The 25,954-nt window shown below is 41.8% G+C and overlaps 1 protein-coding gene across 2 annotated transcripts in view; it reads right to left on the bottom strand.

Moving 5' to 3' along the window:
- Positions 1-25,954, bottom strand: part of SLC22A4 (solute carrier family 22 member 4) — a 58,790-nt gene that overhangs the window by 19,637 nt on the left and 13,199 nt on the right. The window contains exons 3-4 of one of the 2 annotated variants that reach the window (XM_039483882.1): positions 18,398-18,552; positions 6,403-6,574 (exon numbers count right to left, since the gene is read on the bottom strand). The exons of the other annotated variant lie outside the window; for it this stretch is intronic. Coding sequence (XP_039339816.1) covers positions 6,403-6,574; positions 18,398-18,552 — 327 coding nt within the window. The remainder of the gene's footprint in view (positions 1-6,402; positions 6,575-18,397; positions 18,553-25,954) is intronic. 2 annotated transcript variants of the gene reach the window in all.

Genomic DNA, 25,954 nt, shown 5'->3' with positions numbered 1-25,954 from the left:
TAATTATCTTTATTAAACACACTTTGGGGATGGATTTTGCCATCTCAGTAATAGATCACTTCCTGCGGTAGGGTCCAAGCCTCCCATCAGATAAGCATGTGGGTCACTTTACCCATAATGAGTAGTACAGTAACTCCTCACTTAAGGTTGTGTTTATATTCCTGAAAAATGCGACTTTAAGCGAAACTATGTTAAGTGAATCCAATTTCCTCATAAGAGTTAATGTAAATGAGGGGGTTAGGTCCCAGGGAAATTTTTTTCACTAGACAAAAGACTATATATATATATACACATATACACACACACAGTATAAGTTTTAAACAAACAATTTAATACTGGTACACAGTGATGATGACTGTGAAGCTTGGTTAAGGTGGAGGAGTCAGAAGGTGGGATATTTCCCTTACTGCTAAATGATGGACTAGCAATTGGCTGAGCCCTCAAGGGTTAACTCTCTCTCTACACAAGGCAGCAGGAATGGAGGGAGATATGCACATTTCCCTTAAGTGCACTGCCTTGTTAATTAGATCAGCTTGCTGAGAGGGCAGCTGCTGCAAGCTCCCTCCGTCCTGAGCCCTGCTCTATGGAAGATGGGGTAAGCGGGGTGCAGGAGCAGGAGGGAGGGGGACACCCTGACATTAGCCCCCCTCTTCCTTCCCTCCCCCCGCACAGGAAGCCAGAGTCTCGGGGAGCAGTTCCAAGGCAGAAGGCAGGAGCAGCACATGGCAATGGGGGGAGGGACACAGCTGAACTGCAGGCAGCTGCTGCACAGGGAACTTAGGGGAGCGGGGAGCTGATAGTGGGAGCTGATAGGGGGCTGCCAGTCCACCCTGGTTCCAAGCCCCCACCAGCTAGCTGCAATGGGCTGCTCTTCCTGCAAGCAGTAGACAAAGCAGGCGGCTGCCAAATGACGTTAGAAGGGAGCATTACACAACTTTAAATGAGCATGTTCCCTAATTGATCAGCAACAAAACAACGAAACAATGTTAAACCCCAATGACTTTAAGTGAGGAGTTACTGTACAACTGAGCTCAATGGTACTGCTCAAGCACATGGGTAACTATTCACATGGTCAAATACTTGCAGAAGAGGGCCCTCTTCCTATAATTTGTTTCTGAGATTAATTGTATTCATGTACATTAAGGGGATAATTAAATTCCTTCAGAGAGTCAGAAGTTTCTTGGTAAATAGCATTATTAAGTTAGGTAGCATAAAAATCAATCATATAAACAAGTTATCCTTACAAAAGTTGTATACAGCACACAAACGGTGTAGAGTTGTGGTGGAGATATTTAAAGGAAAATACAAATCTATTTAAAGGCTACTTGCCATCCAGAGATTATACACAACCTTCTTCATCATCTTCATATCACAAAACTAATCAGGCTAAGAGAACGGTAGCAGTGCCACCTTGTGGACATGATTGTATCCGACAGGTAAAAGCCAAACATGATAATGTCCATTAATAACAAACACAAACTAGAAGGACATGCCTCTCCTTCCCCACTGTTTTAAAAACTCTAAATCCTTCAATCCTAACTGCTCCTGTCTTGCTCTCCTTAGTCAATGGTAATTTTCTCTCTCTATGGAATAGGTCAGAGACTGCCAAGATACCCTCATGATCTGCAATGCAGCGGCTAGACCTCTTCTCAAAGGGTTGATTAACATTTTTCTACTACTGTCTCCCCCACTGCATTTCTTCACAGGTCAGTTAATGAATATGAATGCAGATTTCAGAAGCAAGGGATACTCGGAACTCCTCTGGAGTATTTCTCTTACTAAGCTTTTGACAGGATAGTTCTTATTTCACTGTATAAAAGTTATTAAGTAAATACATTGGTTCATAAGAGCCACTGTCAGGCACTGTGCAAGCTTCCCTTACATACCTCTGCCAATGCACCTCAGTCCCCAACTACCATCTCTTTGCCTCTCCAGTCCCAGACCCTGAAGTGGAGGATGAGTCAGGGCAAGCCGTATGGATGTTTTGCAATGCAGACAAACAAAAACTAGGAAGAACAGCCGCCAAGCACAACTTCACTGGTACCCCAAGGCAGGGCTTTGAATCTAGGTCTCCAGCAGCAAGAGGCCAGTGAAACAGCTCAGTGAGCCACCACAGCTCTCCTAGGATTTATACTCTAGCGACAGTCAGCTTCTCCAACTGAATTTCTATGTTCAAATACCCACTTTTCCTCATTACTCCCACTAACAAAATGAAGCTGCGCGTCGCAGAGGAAAAGCAAGCAACGTCATATTGAAGCCAAGGATTCTAAGGCATTTCAAGTTAAATAGAAGCATTATTTAAAATGCCACTCTGGAGAGGGATCAAATTTCTGACCAACTCTCTAGTCTGGTGATAGTAAGCAGGCACTGAAAAGCATTTTTAGAGGGTTTTATTTCATGGTTTCAGCCAAATTCAAAGAGCAGAAAGATGGAGCTGAATGGTATTTCACACTGTGTAGGATACAAGTCTATTTGCTTTACTTAACAGTGCGATGAAGACATTGTTCTTTTTGAGGTCTTAATGTATCATAAATGCGGCTGCTTCAGAAGAACAAGAGAGGAGCTTCCTGGTTAAGACCAGCATGAAAAGAAGGAACAATTTCCTGTAACTTTTTGAAGAGAACATGTACGTTTTGGGGTGTGAGGGAGACACCTCACATTTCTCACCTCTATCAGGAAATGAGTGCACTCGCTCCACAGATGCAGAGAAAGGGCAAGCATAGCATCCCTCCTCTAATCTGCCTACAGGGCCAATCAAAAACATAAGGCTTTCCCGTCTTGTCTCTGTATTGTTTTCTTTTCACACTGGGAGTGCATAACCATCCATGGGTGAGAGGCAAAGTTTCTTTAAATTGGTGTCAGTTTAAAAAGGAATGGGGGGGGAGGGGAAGAATGAGTGCAAAGGAGAGACCAAAAAACAAAACAAAAAACCAAGGAGCGGAGCGTGGAGTGGTCAGGGTTAAGGTTAGCCACGTGAAATCCATTAGGGTGATGTTTTCAAAATCCAGCATGACAACTGCATGCAAAGAGAAACAAAAAGCAAGGAGCATCTCTTTATGTCTGGTAAACTGTCACTGCCAAAGCCTATTGCTGACATCCTCCCAACTGGCAAATCAGGGAAAAGTAAAAAAAGTAAGGGTCTGGGTAAGCTTGCTAGACCTAGAGACAGCTAGTGGCTTGTCTGCATTTCCATCAAAGCCCTGTTAAGTAGGTATTTGTGATGGAGCTGCCTGTCACATAGGGACCAGATGCTCCTCACCCCCCTGTGATCCAATACCAGGAGAGGCTTTAGCGCGAGTCCATGGATTCAACTGCACCACAGATATAACGAAACCGAGGGCGCCAAACCTGACTGGCGCTGTGATGCTATGCGCCACGTCGCAACGCCCAGAGCAGGGAGCCGGGCCCAGCCCCGCGGGACAGGAGGGCAGGTTTGTTCTTTAGCTCCACCCCCGTGGCCTCCATGCCATGCCAGGACTAGGGTTGCGGTGCTGAGGCAGAGGGTGCTGCTGTGGGTGGTTGGCGCACCCCTTGGCTACAATCCAAAACCAAGCCTAAGAAGAGTTTAGTATAGTGCTCGAAAGGCTACATCCATCCCCACTCAATACAGAGCTCCACACATTCAAGGCGGGGGAAGCCGGTCAGATTCCTAGCCCGTCAGTCACGTTCCTGGACAAACAGCTCACCTGACTGCCACAACCAAGACAAGAAAACTTACCTTTAAAGCAAGCCCTGCAACAGAGGCTGCTTTAGGTCTTCACAGATGCTCACTCCCTTGCTGGGAGGTCCAGAGCTTCGAGACAGCTCCAACGTGGCTGTGTGCTCAGCCAGCCAGGGTTTAATGGGAAAGACGTTGGTGCATGGTGTTAGTAGCAAGGGAAAGGAGAAAGGAGCAGGGAGAAGAAAAGTGGGGAGAAAAGAGGGAAGAACCCATAGTGGCAACAGCTGAGAAATGCATATGATGGTTCCCATTGATCTAAGTGGAAACCTTTTCCAAAGGATTGTAAGATTCTCCCCAACTTTAAATTTGTACAAATATTTTTGAAAGGTATAAGGCACTCAGAGCCATAGATCTCCAAGTCCCAGGAAGTCAGGTCAGCTTCAAGACAGCATCCCCAGTCTCTAAAGGCCAGATAGGCTGGCATAGCCCCTTACAGGATGAGGCATCCAATTGGCTGAGGAAAAAAAACAGGGTGGAGCCAAAGAAGCCATCGAGTTCTGCTCAACCAGCCAAATGAACCCGCAAGAGGTCATGGTGCTCCTGTAAATCCCTCCCTGGACAAGCTACTGACCAATAGTGACCCAGTGAGCTGTCCCTGGGGCTGCGTTTGCCTAAATGCATTTAATGTATACACTTCGTTGTTTGGTGTGCTCTCTCGTCTTCAGTGCAGCTTCCACAACGCATGCTAAATAATCATGCACCTGATCGTGGCCCAGAATTTTGTTTTGGTGACCGTGCCACTGTAACCCACATATGCAAGGACCTGGGTAAGCCCGTCAGAACTCCCTTCACTCAGCTGGCATGGGGGGTTAGGAGAAGGCGGTAGCGACACATTTTTATGACCGCACATTTTACATTTCCTTTAGGCTAAAATTCAACCTCACCCCTTACCCTAGGCATGTAAACATTTTGTTTGTTTGTTTTTTAATGGAAGTTATGGTTGGAAAGTTATTCACTGTACGGGACTGGTTTCCCCCCAATAATTTTAAAATACACAAAACCATATTTCATCCTCACAGCGGCATGCTATGGTTTTACTTCAGTAGTGCAGTAGATCTTTGCAAAGAAAAGGCATCACAGACAGATAAAGGGATTCTGATATGTTGTTTTTAGGATAAACGAACCTTGGATTGCTCTGAATTTGTTAATGCTGCATGGATTAGCAAAGATGCACATGAGATGCCTGCTTTATCAGGGTGGTTTCCTGCTGTATGGCTGACTTCACATTCCAAAAGTAACATGTTGAAGGTTTACATAACTATGACAAAGGAGCTGTGAACTGTTACAGCCAATCAATCCGCACAGCCACTCTTGGAAGAGTTATATGGCATTTGGCGCAGATACCATCCAGACAGCAAATAAGATTAGCTTTCAGAACTGCTGACAGAGGATCTGTTATGGTCTATTGGGTTAATCCATCATTAATTTTTTGGATTTTGACTTCTTTTCCAAGGCCACATTAGAGGAACAAATACCTTGCTCCATGAAACCCCCCAAAATGTGACCAAACTTTACCCGGGCAGGGGGGGGAGGAGAGAAGAAAACTGAGCACCAAAATGTTAGGGCTAAGACTTTTTATTCCTCAACTCATCCCCATATGCCACTAGCATCTCCCTCTAGTGGGGAATCTGATGTACGAGGGGCGCTGCACCCAAGACATGACATAATTCACTAAAATGATCATATTAAAGTAAATTACTTGTGTTTAGGCCCCAGTCTTGCAACCTGCTTAACAAAGGTGCACTGTGCAAAGGCCTACTGACGGGAGTGTCCAGGCATATGGTAAAAGTTGCAGGATCTGGCGCAAAGCTAGAACCCTGGATTCCAGCGAGCCTGCTGGGCCAAACAGTTAGTTGCTGGCTTCCCTATTCCACCACGCTTTCTTTGTTTTTAATGACTCAACACTGTGCCCTGAGGTGGTGAGACTAAAAGTGAGTTATAAAAAAGATCAGAGTAATTAAAGATCAAGGAGATCCATTAGACCATAGAGTTTCTGCTCCTTCAAGGGCAGGGTAGAATCCCCCCAAAGGAAGATGCATTAAGCTAAACAACATATGATCTGAGCCAGAAGGCCGAGCAGGAGTACAAGATGTTCATCACAGTCACAATATCATAGACAAGTTTTAAACATCCTCCCTGCTCCAGTCTCTTACCCTTATCCAGCCCTCTCAGACACAAATAGTGTGTGTAGCAAAGCACACAGTTTCTGGGTAGCATTTCAATAAGGAAGATTTTTGTTGCATTCCAACAGTTGCATCCACATAGAAAATAGGCCTCTAAAAAAGGGAAGGAAGAAAAGTTGGAAGGGAAAGTTTGTATAGTGCAACTCATCCAGCAATAATAAAGGAGATAACAAAAAGGTTATAAAGAGAGTTTGAGGTTAAGAGTCCGATAGTCTGGAAAGAATTTCCAAACAGCACTGGAAAGCCAGCATAAGATGGACTCTAGCAGTGTCAGCAGGGTTCAGCACACAGATAAGTTAAGTTATCTTAAAACTGGCTGAAAATGTTTCATCTTCAAGGCAAATCCCTTCACTTGGCACGCACAATACCAAAACGTGAAGAGAAAAAAAATCCACAGCAATTATAATTCAACTGGTCGTTTCACAATTTAAACTGGAGGTTACCAGCTACAGATGGGACTTTCTGAAGCCGAATACCTTGCAATACAATTAAACTCACCACCACAGTGGAATGCAGAGAACCCCAGGTACAGTAAGAGCCAGTAGCAGCATCCGCCAGTCTCTGATGAAGTAAGCAAACAGTGGCAGCAACATGTAGCCAATTGCAAAAAATATGCAAACTCCTAATGTAGAGAATATAATACGAACTGATTTGCCAAGAATTTCTGTGCCTGTTCAAAACAAGGGAGTTTGGATTAGCATTTTAACTCTTTTTGTAAAAACCACGTCTAAATATTTTATCGCATTTACAAAAATCAGCTAAAACAATCTTTAAAATGGAGTCATTTCCCTTGTAACACTTAAAGGGACACTGTCAAGGAGTTCTGGCCCCAATTAAGACCAACCTTAACATGAAGATAATCTGGTGGGACAGTTTTCCAGATTTTAATCATACAAAAGATTTCAAAGTTGCCAAGCCATTAATGAGTAATTGAAAGGCCAGCCACCGTCTGTGTGGGAACCACCTCTTTCAGTGCCCTCTGCTGGTTCTGCAAAAGCAGATTTCAAGTAATACACAGCTATTTTCAACACTAGACATATTCCTCATAACATCTATGATGTTGCAAAGACAACAAAATAAATGGGCCCCTTTTTTAGAGCTTTGTTTCACCCCCCCCCCCCTCTGAATTCCTGCATTGCTAGCATCAATACTTGCTCAACGGACAGGACAAAGGTAGGAGGAGAGTTACGTTTCTGCCATTGCAAAGACTGGGGAGTTAGGGGAGAAAAAAACAGCTGACAGTGTCCTTTTAATCAAGCCTTGTTGTTCATCTCTCCCAGCAGTTTTTAAGTAATTTGGGAACAGAACATAAAGGAAGTTTATACTGAAACATGGCTCACTCCAAATAGATCAGGATTAAAAAACTGCCATATTAGTTGATGAGGCCACATGTCCAGTGCCCTGCTTCCAACAGTGGTCAACGGCAGATGCTTCGGAGGAAGGCATACAGCCGCTGCCCCTAGTCCTCTACAATAGTACCTGGAGATGAGGGCAGCGAATCTCTCACTCACTCCAAGAATTTACATTTCAGCCACAAAACCGCAGATGCTGTTATTCACAGGAACATACAACAGATTTTTGAAAATCTTGCTAAATCCTTTGCTTCGGTTCTTCCCTGCAGTGGCACGTTCCACAGGTTCACCAACTGCATAAAGCAGTCTTCTATTCCAATCAATTTTGAGTGCCCTCATGTCCCCGGAAAGGGGACATTTGAGGCCTTCACTGGCCCTGTTTTTAAAATGCCAAACACCTAATAGTTCACATTAACTTCAATGGAATTTGCCGAGTGCCACTTCTTTGGATGTCTAAATAAGTGCTTGGGACCCTAACTTCAGACACTCATCTCTGAAAGTCTTTGCCTATATTTCCTACCATACTTCTCCAAAATAAGTATTTCTAGTCTTTCAATCTCGCTTTGTTTGGAAGTCCCTATAAGCCTCTGATCATTTCCAGGACCCTTCTCAAACTTTGAGTTTTCCTAGGTTCTTAAAATTACATGAATTAGATTGAATGCACTGTTCTTGAGGAGGATACATCACCTACATATAATGGCATAGTATCAGTATTTTTCTCTGAAACATCACAATGGTAGATTTGCCTTGTTGATATCATGATGGAGAAAGATCCTTTAACCTGTTCAGTTTGAGGGTGTCTCAGTGTTCCCTCCAGAAGCTATAACTACTCTGGAACCCGAGCGCAGGTACATATGGCTTAGGTTACCACATACTGGGCTGAACACTTTGCACTTGCTTGCACTGAAATCAGTCTTCCATTCCACGGTATTGCCCGGTTACTACATATTATTGGATCCTCTGGAGTTGCTTACAATCCTTACTGATTTTGACTTACCTAAATATTATGCTAGTAAATTTAGTTACCTCACTGTCGAGCCCCTATAAGCAGTTATAAGGGGACACAGACGGATCCTAGCTCTCAAGTCTGCCCGAGCTACATTTGGTGTAGGACCCAAAAGGGGAATGAAGATGACTTTACGCCACCTTTATTCTCTCTCCCTGATCTCCACGGCACCCTCAGCACAAATCAGAGCAGCCTCAGGGCTGATCTAAATTACAATCGCCTGAAAAGCCCCAGGAGGATTTGTAGCATCTGAGGATCACCTGAGCACAGCGCGTTTCAGCCACACTCACTCCAACCCCAGCACATCCCCTACGCTGGCTGCATGGCACCCAGGGATTCTACAGGGGAATCCCCAGTTAGTCACTTTGACTAGTTTAAAGGCAGCAATGGTCCAGCTACACTAAGCAAAGCCACCTCCTCAGAGCCACTGGACTGGTCCAGACTAAGGTAATTTATGGCTTGCAAGAAGTTGTTTCCATGAAATTAAAATAAACAACTCAGAAAACAGCATTTTTTTAGATTTAAATATTCCCTGGATGCTTTTGCAGCCCAGACAAGAATATTATGTTTGTTTAAATTTCAGATTCTTATGCACTAACTACCCAGTGTTTTCATCCCCCACGCCCACTGATGTGCAGAAAGAATAGACAGCATAAAATGATGAACAATTAAAAATGTTTTCAACATTTTCAGTTTTAATACCTAATGTGCTATTAGTAAAATAGCCTGGAAGTTTTTAACCTGACATTGTTTCTTTAATAATATTAAAATAACACTAGATTTAGTTCCAATTCCTGGGTCACTTTATTATTAATCATTTCCCACTTATTCATATTCTTTGCATCCTGAAGACAGGAGAGTGAAGGCAGGAGAGTCTCAACTTTCTTATACCATGGACCACGATTCAATAAACAGATTGTCAAGTGGACACATCACCTCCTATTGCCAATATGCAGATCGCTTTCCCGCTAATCTGTGATCATGTAACATCCCTCTAGCAACTTCAGCAGTGCTTTTTGCTTTTACTCTACAATGAAAGTCATTTATGTCTGGCCACATGCAGGAGCTCAGTGAGAACTGCACAAATAAACTCAAATAGAGCATGCCTATCTCTGTCCTTGTAAAGTGCTGGAAAATGCAATGGAAAGAAGGAAATAGCAGAAAAGAAGAAAACCCCACCTCTTCCCAGCAGCTCCAAAGGCAATTTCTTTATGGGGTCGGAAAGGGGGATGTGTTGCAACACCCCATCACTGCACCAGGGCTGTGCTGACACATTGCATCAATAACACTGGTGAGTCATGAAGATGCAGTGCTGCAATGTCATATCATTTTGAGGCACTGCACAAGATGATGGAAGTGGTTATCCAAGATAAAATACAACTGAGATATTGCATAAGGAAAAAAAGGGAGAAATACCCTCGCAGTTCAGATTAGTTCAGTTATTAGCAGTACTGTTAAGGCCTATACAATTAATATAATAAGTAGCAAAAAATAAAATTAACTTTAGCCAGAAATCTGGGCAGAATTTTGTTGTTTTTATTCATTTTTCACAATGCCTTGTCTAGGATAGATTGTGTCTGCTTTGGAGCTTAACACAGATCACTTTTAACAAACACCAGCTTTCGGAAACCTTCACTGAGAGTCCTACTAGGAGCAAATCTGTTTCCCTGTTTAATGATCTTCCAATTTAAGAGTTATCATATAATCCAGTTTTGAAAGATCCTGAAGAGAAGCAGGTCTATGGATTGAAATTAAATGGACAAACGGACATGGATTCTCCCAGGTAAAGGACTGCAAGTGTGTACTGAGTTTGGATCAATCTATAATTTCGTTTTGGAAGAGGACTGCAATAATAAGGATAATATTGTAATAGAGTTACAGTTCAAATAACCATGCATCCCTAAATCAAAGCAAATTTTTGACAGCTGGCTCATTCAGCACCCACGTTGTGCCAATGTGATACTTAGTCCTTTAGAGAGAGGAACTGTAAACCTTCAGTTACCTAGTTCTTTTTCCAATAAAACGCCTAGCCTTCTCTTAAGAAAGTCTGTACCTAACAATTCTACCCCATCTCTCACATGGTCCTCAGTTACCGGACTACAGAAATTTCCTATCCATTAGGGGAATTAGACTCCTTTACTCACTGAATATGATGTGGACTCAATTAATGACATCAAGCAGACAAATACAAAGGTGTACGGGAGTGTAGGGGGGTAGATGTGAGTTATATAGTTCATAGAAGTGCATTGTAATATTGCCTAAAAGCTACTGTGGTAGACATGCACAGGTCTATTTATGAGCTGCATTTATTTATGAGACTGACTAACCTGAGCAAGCGGCTCATGAATAATTCCTCATTAAGCAATTTCAAAAAGTATCTCCTCCACCCCCACCTTTCATGTTTTTGTTTTTTAAAAAGAACAAAGTTATAATATTCTCCCCTAGTTGTTTTTGTGTCTTTATGAGAAGTTTGGTCTTTAAAAAAAACAATGAAATATGGGATTTAAACATTTTGTTAAAAATGCCTAGAACTTTAGGATTTGTGACAATTCAAAAGATCTAATATAAGATTAAGTCTCTTGGGTACATTTATATTCCTTTCCCGCCAAAAGAGAGCAATTTCAGAACATTATACCAAAGTGCCTGTACAAATGCAGTGTATTTTTATAGTCACATAACTTGACCACAAAAAATCTGGTAACCATGGAAAGTAATTTTTTTTTATATATGGAGATATACCTATCTCATAGAACTGGAAGGGACCTTGAAAGGTCATCGAGTCCAGCCCCCTGCCTTCACTAGCAGAACCAAGTACTGATTTTGCTCCAGATCCCTAAGTGGCCCCCTCAAGGACTGAACTCACAAACCTGGGTTTAGATGCCTGAAGCTAAGGAAGGAAAGAAAAAGTTCTTGTAGAAAAGACACTCCAGGGAGACGGCTGAAAGACATCACTTCAGAAATTAAACAAAGGTTCAAAAAGAAACTACTCCCACGAATGCAAAGAGCAGTCCTGCGAAATGCAAGAACCAGCTGTTTTTTTCAGCCATTCCTTGATAGTGTCTAAGTTATGAGCAGGAAAGTTCATATTTAATGGTTGATTTCTAGTCATACAATTTGATTTTAAATGGCAAATGAAAGGAGAGATTCTTGGAAAGTGGCACACTTTACAAAACAATACGACTATTTAGCATAGGCGTGCATACAGGGTGTGCCAGGTGTGCCCAGGCACACCCTAATGTCTCAACAAAAAAAAGTGGCTTTGCGCTTTAATGTAAGTTTAGTTGTTAATTTAAAAAAAATTAAGTTTAGTTAAGTTTTAGTTTCTTTAGTTTGTTTGATGAATAAAAATAATGTCCTTTATGATTGAGTATTCAATAAATGTTGGCCTTTAAAAAAAAAAGAAAGAAAGAAAATTCCCTGGGTGCATACCCTAATGAAATGTGCTGCGCATGCCTATGGCCCTATGCTATTTAGTCACTGTGGCTAGGTTGTAGGGTACTGAACTTCAAATGGCTGCCTTACATATCCGTGGGTCACTCTTCCTCTCTAAAAAAAAAAAAAAGAACAGGAGTACTTGTGGCACCTTAGAGACTAACAAATTTATTTGAGCCTAAGCTTTCCTCTTGAGAAGCTCAACTTATAGCAAGGTCTCTACTGAACATAAAACAACAGGAAACCTTTTGCTCTATAGTCCTATCTGATGCAGCCCCTCCCCCGCCAATCATCCTGGGATGAAAGTTTCAACGGTAGCAAGCCTGTAAATAAATCCTAATAGCAGAAGTCCATATTAATTTTTCATAATCAGATTTTCTTGAGAGACTAGTGATTTCTTAAGGAGCTGGAAAATGCATAATATTTAATGAGTCTCCAACTCAACATCACATTCATTTAATATAGTTGCTTCTTGAAGCTACTGAAGCTGCCTTGCAATAGAGGCAGGTCACCTTTACAGTATTAAAAGAAACCTTCAACATGCTATAAGAAAGGTAGCAACATTCCCATAACTCACATGGACTAGTGCACTTTCATCACCCAAGTCACTTAAATCACTTCTCACACACTGATCATCATCTGTTGTGGTGGAAGTGAATCCAACCAGGATTCAGTAGCGACAGTAAAATGGATAATTTTTAAGCAGTAAAAAAAACTATGTGCAGCTAAATGAACACTGATCTAAAACTATTTTAGGAGACACAACCCAGTCTCCTAACACCAGATAGCTAACTTCACACACAAATGCACATGCACAGAGGGAGTTTAGAAACAGGATGGATTAAACAGTAAGACACGACCTAACATTCTAATTATTTTCCCAGAACTAGGTTGCTCTCTTGTACTGGTTAACCTTCATGAAATGCTGAGGAGAACACAAACAGGTACACTGAGTTTGGAAGCTAATTACCCAGCTTAACTGCTGAGAGGTTATACAGTTAAAAACCATTTAAGGTTACCTAATCAGCACCTAAACTCACAAAGCCTAGTAGATGGGATTTATGTAGGAATAGTTATCACTAGAGAACAAATACAGCTCCCGTTAATCACCATGTCTCCAAATTAATCCACAATATTGTAGATTAAAAAGAGACCCAACAGATTTTTCTAAAAGGAGTTTCAGTTCAGCAAATGGGACTGACTTAGCCCACAGAGCAAAAGACAATCTTGTTAATAGCAACTTTACTAGCTCAGAAACCTGTCAGTGCTGTACGGCTCAGTAATGATCCATGAACTCAGATCAAAGGCCTGGCACAGCCCCTCCAACTTCAAACAATCTCTTCTGAAAAAGACTGATAACAACCAGGGCTTGGATGGGGATAAACTGTATCTCTGCTGATGGCCCGACCTACTTATCAGCACCATGCTGCTGATGGTTGTGACACCTATTAGCCATGCTGAGACACTGCCATGTCCCCTTGCATAGTACTGATTTTACATTGTGTTTTGGAACATTTAAAAGTAACGTTTCCCCATTAGTGTTTCACAGGGGTGGAAAAGTATAGGATTAGCTGTTAGTATGTGGTTTTAACTGAAATTATCATGATGCTAGTGTCAAAATGGCATCTCAGTTTAACACAGAAACATTTTTTTAAAAGACATCCCTATTTCAAACACCAGGCTTCGACCAAGAAGGCCCGGTTTGTTTTTCAACCCTCAAAATAAGGGTTCCTAAAAGCACCCCCGTTACAACTGCCTGGCCATGACTAGAACTCTTCACTGTTGGATCACCCTTTTGTAACATTTTTCCCACCATATTTTTCTGCTAGATGGCTTGCCGCCCTGGAATAGTTATACGACAGCTGAGTCTTGCTTGTTACATTTCCTCCTTTCTAGCTGGTGGGTATTTCTCTGACATTTTCCCTTTCTCTTATCATTCATGAGTCAGCACATTCTCACATACCAGTACAGCACATTGCTCTAACCTACATGTGATAAAGCAGAGGGAATCCAAATGATTGCTAGTTACATGCTGTAACTATGTAGCCTAATACAATGTGGCGTAAAAACACTGCCCAGTGCTTTCAAAAATCCATCGTTTAACTGCCCGGTCATCCTAAATACTTAACTTATCCTGATACTCTGCTAGAAGTACAATAACTCATCTGATAGACCTATTTGCTTTGTTAATACACAGCACTAAAACCTCAGCTAAGCTTTTGTCAAGTCATTAGTACAAGGTTTGATCAAATAAATTATCCTAAGTTAAGCGTGTAGAACCAAATCCTGATCTCATTTAAGAATGGAAATTCTGCTAACAGCAACAATTGGACCAAAATTTGGCTTAAGTTTGGATTTCTCAGATATTGTACTCTGTTCTTTCCCAAACAATGGAAAACCCATTCAAGCCTCCCATCAGGCAAACTTTCCTTGAGAGAGGCAGAAATCTACACTCAACAGCATTCCTCCCAAAAAACCATACCATTCAAGTCAAATTATAAGAATGAGAGCCTGTACATTTTTTTCTCTTTCAGCTGAATTATTTCCTCATTGGATTCAGGAAAAGCTGGACAATCCACCTATACTTATTAGCAAGTATTGAAGAATTCTTCTGCTTCTGAGGAGTTGAAGGTAGATCCAAGAAGGGAGATGAGGCAGAGGAAATAAGATCTTCTCCACAACTTATTTTTCCCTGTGTGATCCAGGGACCTCTTGGTGCAAATTGGCAGAGGGCAGAAGGGGGCAGGCATGGGTTTTATAGGGATCCTCCGAGTTGGACATATACATAACAGTTCACTGAAGAGTGGCACGTATGGTCTCTGCAGAGAGCCATAGCTGACATAATCATTGTGAAATATATGTACGGATAGTATTTAAGGAGGCATGTATCTATACTGAAAATTATGTTCTTAAGGTCTTTGATTTAAGACAGGCCACCAAAAGGTGACATACCTTGGAAGGTTCCTTTCAGGCAGGCGGTAACAGACACCTATTTCCCCGTTTAACTATATGGGTATGGTGTATTGTATGCAAATAGGCGTACAGCATGAGGCATACTTCGCCAGTTGTAAAAAGAGAGATTGCAAAATCTACAAGAAAGGAAATCTATAAGATGAAACACACAGCAGTGGGTGTCCTGGTTATAAATAAAGGCAAAAGGATGGGACAAGTATATCTTGGGGCAAAGAAACATACATAATCCTTCACCTGGGAGGCAAGCTGACAGCGTACTTGTCTCATGAAAGGAGGATCACAGCCAAGCCTGGCGGTAAAGCACTGCAAGGATTTTGGGTGAGCAATATTCTACAAGACTTGAGAGTATTTTGTTAATTGAGTCTAGGCTCTAGAGTGTGTGACGATTTTCTTTTATATGTAACCATTTCTTTCCAATACTTCTATTTCCTACTTTTTGAATCTCTAATCTTCGTTAAACAAACTTGTACTTAATTTCACTATAACCATATCTAAGAGGTGTGTGTAAAGAAGAGCCGCGATCTGAGGGGGGACTGGTAAACTGGGTTGCACTATTTCTTTGGATGCAGCAAATCTCTCAATACCGAGTGGACCAGGGGCTGGATATGCCAGGGAGATACTTGGAGGGCCTATCGCTAACCCACAGAGTAACATGGGGCCTGCCAGGCCAAGAGGAGGGTGCTTGTGTTGCCCATGGCCGCTGGAATTGGGGAGCTGACCCATGGCAGGCACAGACAAGGCTTCCTCATACTAAGAGCAGGTGGCTGCAAGCTGCCTCACAACCCCGGGTACCTTCAGGAAGCGTCACACCCTGCACCTCTACTAGGAGGCCAATCTCACAATTTAAGGTCGTCTTTTACGAGCAGTGCTACACAGATGCCTTAGAAATGGATACTTGAGTTTTGTCTAAGGCCACACTGTGCTGTTGAGAGAAAGTGCCCGACAGAGGTGAATGAGATTTTGTAAAAAAAAAAAAAAAAAAAAAAAAAAAGGTAACTGGCTTCTGGAACAAATCACTTGCTAGCCAGCCACATGGCGAGGGGAAGACTCTGCTGTGGGACTCAGTTCACTTGTCTCCTCCCCTCTTGATAATGAAAATGTTGATAGCACAGTAGCAAGATATTTTACTTCCACGTGTCCCTTAACAACTACGTTTTTGGTTAAGTCAAGTGAGCTTGCTTGAGAATATTCAATAAAGTGTCCCTAGGAGATAACTTTCCACAATCAGTTAAATTCGGGCCCACTGACTTTGGCAGGCTATGGAACAAGCCCTTAGAGAGGATGCCATGCAAGTCTGAGGTATCTATCACACTGTTCTCTAGTGGATTGAACCCCTGAATCTGAGCCTTCACATCTGGAAGCAGTTCTACAAAATAAATCCACCCTTAATCTCTCCACTAAGATTCGCTTGGAGGGACGGCAGGTGTTCTAGTAGCACAGACTCAAGTGAATAGAAATGGGTACATTTTTCCTGTGTTATCAGCATTTTACAAGATACTCCCAACCATAGTATCCTATTGAGAGACTGCCTGTTACAGATGCTATTTTCCTATAAGGTGGTATGTATTTAAAGCCAAAGTATAACTAACATAATTATTCAGATGTAACCCTGTTATCAAAGACATATTAGCTATACGCTGAAAGAAAAATTCATGCTTTCTTGGGCGTTTAAGGATTATTATAGCGTGGCCTTTTATTAAATCTTATACTTCTATTATTCTACAACTTAAATCTATTTAACATGCACTGATTATATATGCAATAGCATATGAGTTGACCATAACACTAAATAAAACAATGATAAATGGATGATGAAATTAATTGGCTACCACTGGAATGAATATTATGAAAATCATCTCATTTGGAAATCATACTTTGTAGTAAATGCAACGTGAAAAAAGTCCATTCTTTTGAAATATTTGTGGTTATGCTGTATCAGCATTTTCTTTTCCAGCTTCCACCCAGTTTGCAGGGAATTACAACTTGGGTGTAAACTATTTTCAATTGAAAAAGAAAAATCTGGCATGTAACATGCCTATAATATGGTTACGATGCTTCTGGTTTTAGGAAAAATAAGTTTGTAAACTAAATGAGATTAAACGTGAAAAATTATTACATGTTTTAACTGTCTGATCAACATCTGCTTAAAACCAAAACCAATGGGGGCACAGTGAGTGAACTATACACATTTAATGTGATCTCATTGAAAAATAAAGCAGTCAAATGGAAAAAACAGCCAAGACTGTAATATTAAAATCATTCACAGAATGTACCTAAACAAGATGGTTTATCTTAATTTCTTTCCAAGTTTTTTAAATTACAGCTACAGGAAGAGTCCCAAATCCTTCTATCCATATCTTCTAGGCACTCACATAGTTTTAAAATTTAGGCTTTAAAAAAAACCCTTCAAAAACCCTGTAGTGCACAAAAAAACTCATTTGCTGAGACATTGGATCAAACTGATCTTGGGTGTAACATACACTGTTGACATCAGTGAAGTTTACACCAGGGATTCATTTGGCTCACTGGACACAAAGTTGCTGCCAAGAGCAATTTGTTTCCTCCAACATATGAAATTTAGGGCAAACTGCAATCATGATAAATATAACTTAGGATAATTCAGCATTGACTTGACTGTCAAGAATACATGCAAATCTACAGTCCTTTCAATAGCTTAACCTTTGGCAAAAGGTCACTTAGTCAGACTTTACCTTGTTTTGCCATATGGAAGGGTCATTTTAATTTGCAACACTGTAGTTATTAAAGCAATATGATCAATGGAATCCAGCACTGGCATAAGAAGGTGCAATTTCACTGAAGCCAATGGATTTACACCAGGTACAACTTTGGCATGGGACTGAAATACGGGCTGTAAAGAAGAATGCTGCAAGTGGGTGGGTGGAGTGGGGAGGGAGTTGACACGGCTTTTGTGAGAGCTGTTCCTTTGGACAACAGGCCTTGAACTATTTCCACAGCTCTGTTTCTTTCCCTAAAGAGATAGGAAAATGCAGAGATAGGAGCGTTTCAGACCTGACTGTGCCAGAGTATGTTTTTCCATGAGCAAAGCATGAACTACTGTGTTCACAGCACTCCACGCAAGCCAGATCGAGAGAAATTGACAAAATTAGTGAAAGGTACTTAACTATAATAAACTTTCAAATTCCTTTATCTGCAGAACATTATTGCACCTGAATTATTGGCAACTTCTCTGAATTCACCGTTTGAGTAGCACTCCAAATATGGAAGTTTGTTAAGTCCCTGACCTAGCTAAGCAGTTACTCATACGTTTCACTTTGAGCATATGCTGAAGTCTCACTGAAATCAATGGGACCTAGGCATATATCTAAGTGATTTGCTGAATTGGGTCCTAATGCAGGTACTTTAAAAAAAAGGGAGAAGTGGGAATTCCTTCTTTTCCACCTCAATTTATAAACATACTGGGCACTGTAGTTTACAATTTGGCATAAAGAAACTTTTTTCATTATTATTTAAAAGTCTTCTAAAATACTCTTTTCGTCTAAGACAGTAAAATGTACATTTCAGCATATAGTTCATGCTTGTTTACAGAGATTCCTTAATATTTTCAAGAAAATATCCTAGTGGAGTAGATTGAGGATTATGCATGGTGGAGAATGTGACAGTCTCTTATCAAACGATCTGCTTGGAATTAAAACCTAAGTCATTCACTAGCACACTCAGGAAGCATTTAATGTAACAGACATGTTCATACCCAGAATGAAGGCCACCACGTAGTTCGAGATCTGTCCCATGCCAACTATAAGAAACAGCACTGTGAACATCTCCCAGCTGGTAGAGAAGATCTGCACAAAACTGAAGCCAGTCTGCACTGCCATGGTTGCAAAGAGAATACTCTTTCTGCCAAACCTTTTGCAAAAACAAAGAGAGGAAAGTTATATTAAAAAAAAATACAGAATAAAAATAATTTCAATACAGACCTACACATACATCCCACTCAAAGCCACATAGCTTATCAACACTCTTTAAGTCCATCATTTTTAGAAGCATTAAAAATTGAGGTTCTTTGGAACTCAAGACATTAACAAAAATAATTCAGAAGAGAAGACATCCTAAAGAGTTGTTAGTATCTCTGTGACATAGATACAATTCAGCCCCCTTGTGCATATACATTATGATAGCCTTTAATTACATCATCACATACTATTTTTTCCAGATCCCATTCCTCATTCAGCACACAGGATGGATACTGCTCACTTAATGAGAAGCTATTCAATACGGTATTTTATTTTCTCCTCACTGTTCAGTATGCAGCTCTAGGCCTTGTCCAAAGGCAACTATGAAGACAAATGTATTAATTTCCTCCCTATAGTATCTGAGTGCTTCACAAATATTACATCATTTCCAACCTGTCCCTGTGCCAATCTGCCTCTACCCCACCCTTGGCTACTTGCCCCAGTTCCATTCTCCCTGTCTACTATAGGGTTGGCAACTTTGTAATATTTAAAAAACAAACACTCCAGCCGGAGTACCGGAACCTCCCCTTCCCCACCTCTTCCTAAGGCCCTACCCCCATTCACTTCTCTTTCCCTCTCCCTCCGTTCACTGCTTTTCCCCTCTTCCTTCCCTCCCCCACCTCCTGCGTGGGTTGGGTGGGACTCGTCTGCGGAGTCAGCACTAGGAGTTGCAGCCACCCAATACAGATAAGAGGGGGCCCTGGCTGAGTAGCGGCTGGCACAGGTGATGACTCAGCGCCTCCCCCACCCACAGGAACTGGACTTTGGATGTCCGGTCAGTAGATCCAACCGGACACCGTCAGGTCCTCTTTTCGACCAGATTTTCAGGTAAAAAACCAGACACCTGGTCACCCTATTGTCTACCCAGACCCACTCTCCACTCCTTAGACTTCTCAGCCTAGTCCCACACTCCCCCTCCGGGCTCACTGTCCAAGTTCCAATCTCCTCCCACCCCAGCTCCTTGACCCTAGTCTCCATGCCACTCCCACTTTCACCTCCCAGATCCTTGACCTAGTCTCATTCTTGGAAACAACAGAACTGTCCTGGCTGAAGTTTTTGTTTGTTTGGTTGGTTGGTTTTTTTCGTAAAGAAAAGTCAGCCTGAGGCAGATACCTGGCATGGAAAATTTCAACCCAAGCCCTTAATATGTTTGGTCACACTATAAGCAACAGAAAAATGGGTTTCTTAAAATGAGATGTGTTGGACAACTTTATAATAGGTAGTATAAAGAAGGCTTAATATTATTGTCCTTCTTGAAGAACACTTTTGATTTTCACATACTGGCAGAAATAGTTCATCTCCCAAAAGTATAGAAGAGTGCACAATTTGGATAACGGCAATACAACAGCTGCAGTTACGCAAGACATTTATCTATCTAAGGAGGTCAGAGTGCCAATAAGTGTGATAAATATACAGTTAATCAGAGGCCTAATCTTGCATTGCATTAAAGTCAATGGGAGCTTTGCCCATGACTTCAGCGGATGCAGAATCAACATGCAGGAGAGCGAGTCTCATAGCGGCTTACTCTGCTGGAACGATAAAACCGAGGTCGTAGAAATCTAGCAATGATTTAACTATACAATCCTCTCTCCATCTTTCATCCTCCTGCTTCTCCACTTCTTGTTGATATTACGTCTATTCCTTTTTCTTATGGAAATATAACTGCAAGCTTACCTCTGGATTTAAAGACACATAACCCCTCCACATGCTGTGTTAAGGTTGCAAAGTCAAGCACTCAAAAGTTAGGGAAGGACAGAATTAAGATTGCCTCTCCAACCTTAATTCAGCCCCGATGTGCATATGGATTATGATATAGACTCATGTCATTAAAGACTGTACTATTTTTCCACAGAATACCTGCCTCATCCATAAGGACACATTGCTCTGTATGTGGAGTTTAAGGGGCTTTTATTATAAAGGATGGCTACAATATTCTCTCACGTGGGGAGTGATTTCTGCAACAGCACAGGTGAAACTCAAAACATACAATTCTTTATTGTCAAAAATTTTCCTAAAAAGTCCTATCAGAGCCCTGACAGCTGCAAGGCAGAACTGAATTTATCTGAAAGCAAATTTACATGCTGTAGATTTTTTTTTTAAAGAGGTTTCCCACTCCACAAATGGTGCCAGAAAGCTTTAGTGATTATCATGTCTCCTTTTTAAAATATAACATTAACCGAGTTCTGCTCTTCAGGCAAGAGTCAGTGGATTACTTTTGGATTAAATGTAATTTAGTACTTGAGGTTTTAGGATTAAAACTTCCATCAAGTTTTACAAACTCACATTCACCATCCCAAGAAGCTGATTCCTTGTACAAGAGTTGAGCAGATACATAAAATCCTTGAGGATGCTCCATAAAAGGGGTCATAGTGGACAAGCAACTCAACATGAGCTCTCAATGCAACGCTGTGGCAAAAAGGGCTAATATGGTGCTTGGATACATAAACAGGAGCATAGTGAGTAGGAGTAAGGAGATGATTTTACCACTGCGTATGACACTGGTGAGACCAATACTGGAATAGTGCTATGAAGGATGTGGAAGATGCCCATAATATTTTATGTTCTTCTGGTTGACTTTTATTACTTTGGGGTGGACAAAAAGGGCAAACTCTGAGGAAGAGGGGAGAGGGAGACAGACACCAGGGATGTACACTATCCCCTCGCTCCCAAAGTTGGGGGTGTCTGGATAAGGTAGGCCTACCTAGGCTTTAGGTATGTCATTTATGCGTATAGATTATTGTGTTACCCACCTTTGCACTTGTCATGCTTTGTTCCTACCATCTGGATTACACAATACTTTATTTTGAAAAGGCTGTTTTGACCCACTGGTCACAGCTTCTGAAGAGAAGACTCACAGGGCTTGAACCCAGTCAGGCCTGCTGAGCAATCACAAATGGTACACAGGTATCCTAGTCTAAGAGTGGGTGAATCGCAGGATTTCACCCCACAGATATGGAAGACTTGACGCATAAAGTCCAGAGAGAGACCACAGGAGGAGGAGTCAGAGGTGCAGCTAATCCTGAACCGAGACAACTGCGTCCAATTCTGGGGTCCACATTTTGAAAAATGTTGCAAAATTGGTGAGGGTACAAAAAGAGCCACAAGAATTATTCAAGGGCTGGAGAAAATGCCTTGCAGTGAGAGACTTAGAGCTCAATCTGTTTCTTCTTCTTCACTTTTGCCTTGTTCCATCAAGCAGGGCCAGTGTCTCCTGTTCTTCTTCTCCAAGCATTATTGGCAAGCATCTTCCAAGCTGACACCAACATTTTTCATGTCTTCCTTCAGTGTTTCGAACCACCCTTTTGTAGATCTTTCTTGGGTACTTTGCCCCATGACTACTGGTTCTTGTACTCTCTGGCCAACATATCCTATATCTCATTGTCTCACATGACCCAGTCATCTAAGTCAATACTCCCTCAGCTTTTCTGTGATGGGGACTACCTGAATCATGGCTCATACCATTTCATTGCATAACCTATCAGCTCTCATTCTACACAGCGACCCACCTGAACAGTATGAAGTAGTAGTTCCCTCTTCCTCACCGGCCATACATCATGTCTGGCCCAATCATGAGCTTATACACTTCGCTTTTTAGTTTCTTTGGCATATTCTTATCTCAGAGAATTCCCATCACTTCCTTCCATTTACACCAACTGCTTTTCATGCAGCCCCTAACATTCCCATCAATGCTCAACACTGAATGGAGGTATTTAAATTGCCACACAGACTTTAAACTCTATATCATCTGTAGTAGGAAGAGAGCCTGAAACATAAGGCCTTGTATCAGAGACCTGGTATGAGGCAGGACCTGCTCACAGAATCTGGCAAGAACAGGGCTGATATTGCAGAAATACACACTCCGAAGAAGTGCTAGTCACAGAGCACTCATGCAAACACATCCCAATATCAAGTGGTACCAGAACATCCTGATATCAAAGATGGTACAAAAACATTCCCCAAGGATAACAGGAACACGCTGACCCCTCCTAAAAGATAAGGTCAGGATGACAGTTCATAATAGAAATGTTTTAATCGAACCAACATGTACAAGGTGATGGGTAGTAACTAGCCACGTCAGGGGGCAGTAACTAACTATGTCAGAGGCTGTACATAACTTGTTTGTATCAGGGTATAAAGATGTATCTCAGAGGGAGTATCTTTGTCCAGCCAAGGGAGGGAATGGAAAGTCCTACCATTCACTGAGCTGCATCCCCATTGTCACGGGTATACACATCTTAGTATCCTCGTAGAGTCTGCCAGGTGCTATTACCGTGCTTTGTCAACAATAAACGTGGCCTGGCGCCTTCTTACCTTAACGGATCTTGTAGTCATTGGGCAGTTCGCTTGAGGTCTGCTTTGCCAGCTGTCTGCACAGAGCTGGGGCAACACACAGGGAGAACACACACATACAGCCAAACATCTAACCACATCATCTAGTTTTACTGGCTTCTCATTGTCCCTCTCGACAAAGCATCACCTGTATTCTGTTTTTTGTTGGCTGATTTGTAAGCCATTTTCTTCTAATGCAGCCCTCCATTAGTTCTAGGTCCCTTTCCAGTTCACATTTATCTTCACACACAACATAATGTCACTGGCAAAAAGCATGCTCCATGGACCCTGTCGCCCAATCTCCTGTGTCAAGGTGTCCATTACAGTCACAAACAGAAATGGGCTTAAGGCTGATCCTTGATACAGACCTCCCTTCACAGTGAATGACTCACTGCAGCTGCTTCTCACTATGTTTGCGCTATACTCATACGTGTCCATGACCGACCAAAACTTATGTCTCCAGCAGATTGCGTGATCACAATCACCCCCATATCAATTCTCTAGGAGCTCTGTCATTAGCCTTCTCCAAATCCACAAACACAAAGTGCAATTCCTTGTGTTTTTCCCTGTTCTTCTGCAGCATTCGGGTTGCAAACACTTTATCCATTGTTGACCTTCCTGGCATTGGCTGTCGCTTACTTGATACTCCAGCTTCACCTGAAGACTTTTCTCAATAATTCTTTCCAGCCATTTAATTGTGTGACTCATTAACTCGATGGGTCGTTACTTACTACATTCTTGCACATCATCTTTGCCCTTGAAGATAGGGACCAATGTACTCTTAGTTCACTCATCAGACATTTTTCCCACTATGGACGAGCTGAAAAAAATTTCTTATCATCACTACCCCTCCTGGCCTAATGCTTCAAATACCTCAATTGTTACACTGTCTGGTCCCACTGCCTAGCCATGTTTCATCATCTTTAATGTTGTCTTAAGAGGTTGTTGCTCAATGATTTCTTTGCAGTCTCTTCACTGGATAGTTTCTCATAAAACTGCTGACACCTCCTAATGATTTCGCAGTCTTCCATCTTTTACACACTTCACAGCCCCCAAGTCCTCTGTGCTTCTTTGCCTAAACTATATATTCCTTTTTCCCTTTCCTTCATTAGTTCTGTTCATAAGGCTTTAAATGACTGACCCTTAGCTTCCACAACTACTCTTTTCACCATTTAGTTCATCAGTTTATATTCCTCAACTTTCCACAGTTCTTACTTTCTGCCATTGCTTAAACCGGTCCTCCTCCTTTACTACCTCTGGCACATTGCTGGATCACCACATCTCCTTGCCATAACATTTCCATCCTTTCATTTGACCAGAGGCATTGTGTGCACTTTCGGTAATATATTTGGATATTTTCCTCCCCAAACCTCATTGGTGTCGTTGTGTTGGTTTGGTTGTTGTCCAATCTCTATAGAACCTAATCCTTAAATCTCAGACTAACTTCTCTATCTGTGAGCTTCCACCACTTGATCCTTTGTTCTGTAATTCATCTTTTGTCCCCCACTAGCCTCCCCTCACAGAAATCCACTACATGTAATGTATGTTGCTCTGCAATCTGCTCTCCTGGAATCACTTTCTAGTCTCTTCCTCTTCTCAGGAAGTAATCTATCTGGGACCTGTCGGCAAAGAACTTGTATGTCATTAAGTGATGTTTCTTACTTTATAAAGTAAGCACTGGCAACAACCAGCTGTGGGCTCTGGCTAACACTAAGGTATCTTCATCAGCTTCATTTCTAGTTCCAAAGTCTCATTCTCCAGGACAATCACTGTGGCCCTCACTGCATTCTCCCATATGTCCTCAACTTGTGGTACTTCACTTATCACTTGGCCCAGAACTATCTGGAACTCCTCCTCCTCCATCATGCAACCAACCTGTGGCGCATATCTGCATATAACATTCAATATTTGTTCTCTGCTCAGTGCAATTCTTTCATCAGCCAGTCACTCTTACTTTGGACGTCCATTACCCTATCCTTTAATATTACTGCTACAATCATACCTATTCCATTTCCCCTTGCTACAGAATCATAATACATTATCTTGTAACCCACCCCAACATCAGTGGATTTCAACCCCTTCCATTTTTACTCTTGTATGCAGATAATGTGCATTCCCCTTCTCTTCAACATCTTGGCTACTTCTCTTGATTTCCCAGTCATTGCTCCCACATTCAAGAAAGCCAAACGTAGGTCTTGGGCTCACTTCTTTAGCCACATGCACCCAGAATGTGGTAGCCTTTTGCCATTTTCCACAGCTTTCAGGAGAAGCGGTCACATGTTGCTTCCAGGGGATGCCCTAGCATTGTACTGATATACTCCTCGAAGACAAAGACCCATAGAGCATGTGTCATTGGCACAAATTTTACAAACCGGTTGTCCAGGCCAGAAGTTCTTAGTTTGAAATTGGAGTCTCTTCTCCTAGGTGGACTGCCAACCACAGCTAACAAGCCCCATGCGTCCAGAGCAATGTGGTTAATAGGTACCAGACACCCACCTTTCACATCCATACTTTCAATTAAGGACACCTTCGCAACAAGAAGACATATAGCCTCTGACAGACAAACTCCTATCATATCTTATGCCAGCTGCATGAGGCACTTTCTAGGGAGTGAGAGCTCATCAAATGCACCATGGCAGCTCTTTGGGAGGAGAGTTGAGAGGAGTGACGTGATTATAGTGTCTACGTACCTTCATGGCGAAAAAGGTCCTAAAGGGCTCTTTAGCAGAAAAAGGCATAACAAGAACTGACGGCTGGAAGCTGAAGCCAGACCAATTCAAATTAGAAATTAGGCACATGTTTTTTTAACAGTGAGGCTGATTAACCACTGGAACAAACTAACAAAGAAAGTGGTGGATTCTCCATATCTTCTTGATGTCTTCAAATCAAGACTGGATGCCTTTCTGGAAGAAAGACATTAACCAAACAAGCTTTTAGGTTTAATACAGGATTAAATGGATGGTTTT

The sequence above is a fragment of the Mauremys reevesii genome, linkage group 8 (assembly GCF_016161935.1).
Source record: "Mauremys reevesii isolate NIE-2019 linkage group 8, ASM1616193v1, whole genome shotgun sequence".
Lineage (NCBI taxonomy): Eukaryota > Metazoa > Chordata > Testudines > Geoemydidae > Mauremys > Mauremys reevesii.
This window is presented reverse-complemented; position numbering and strand designations above follow the sequence as displayed.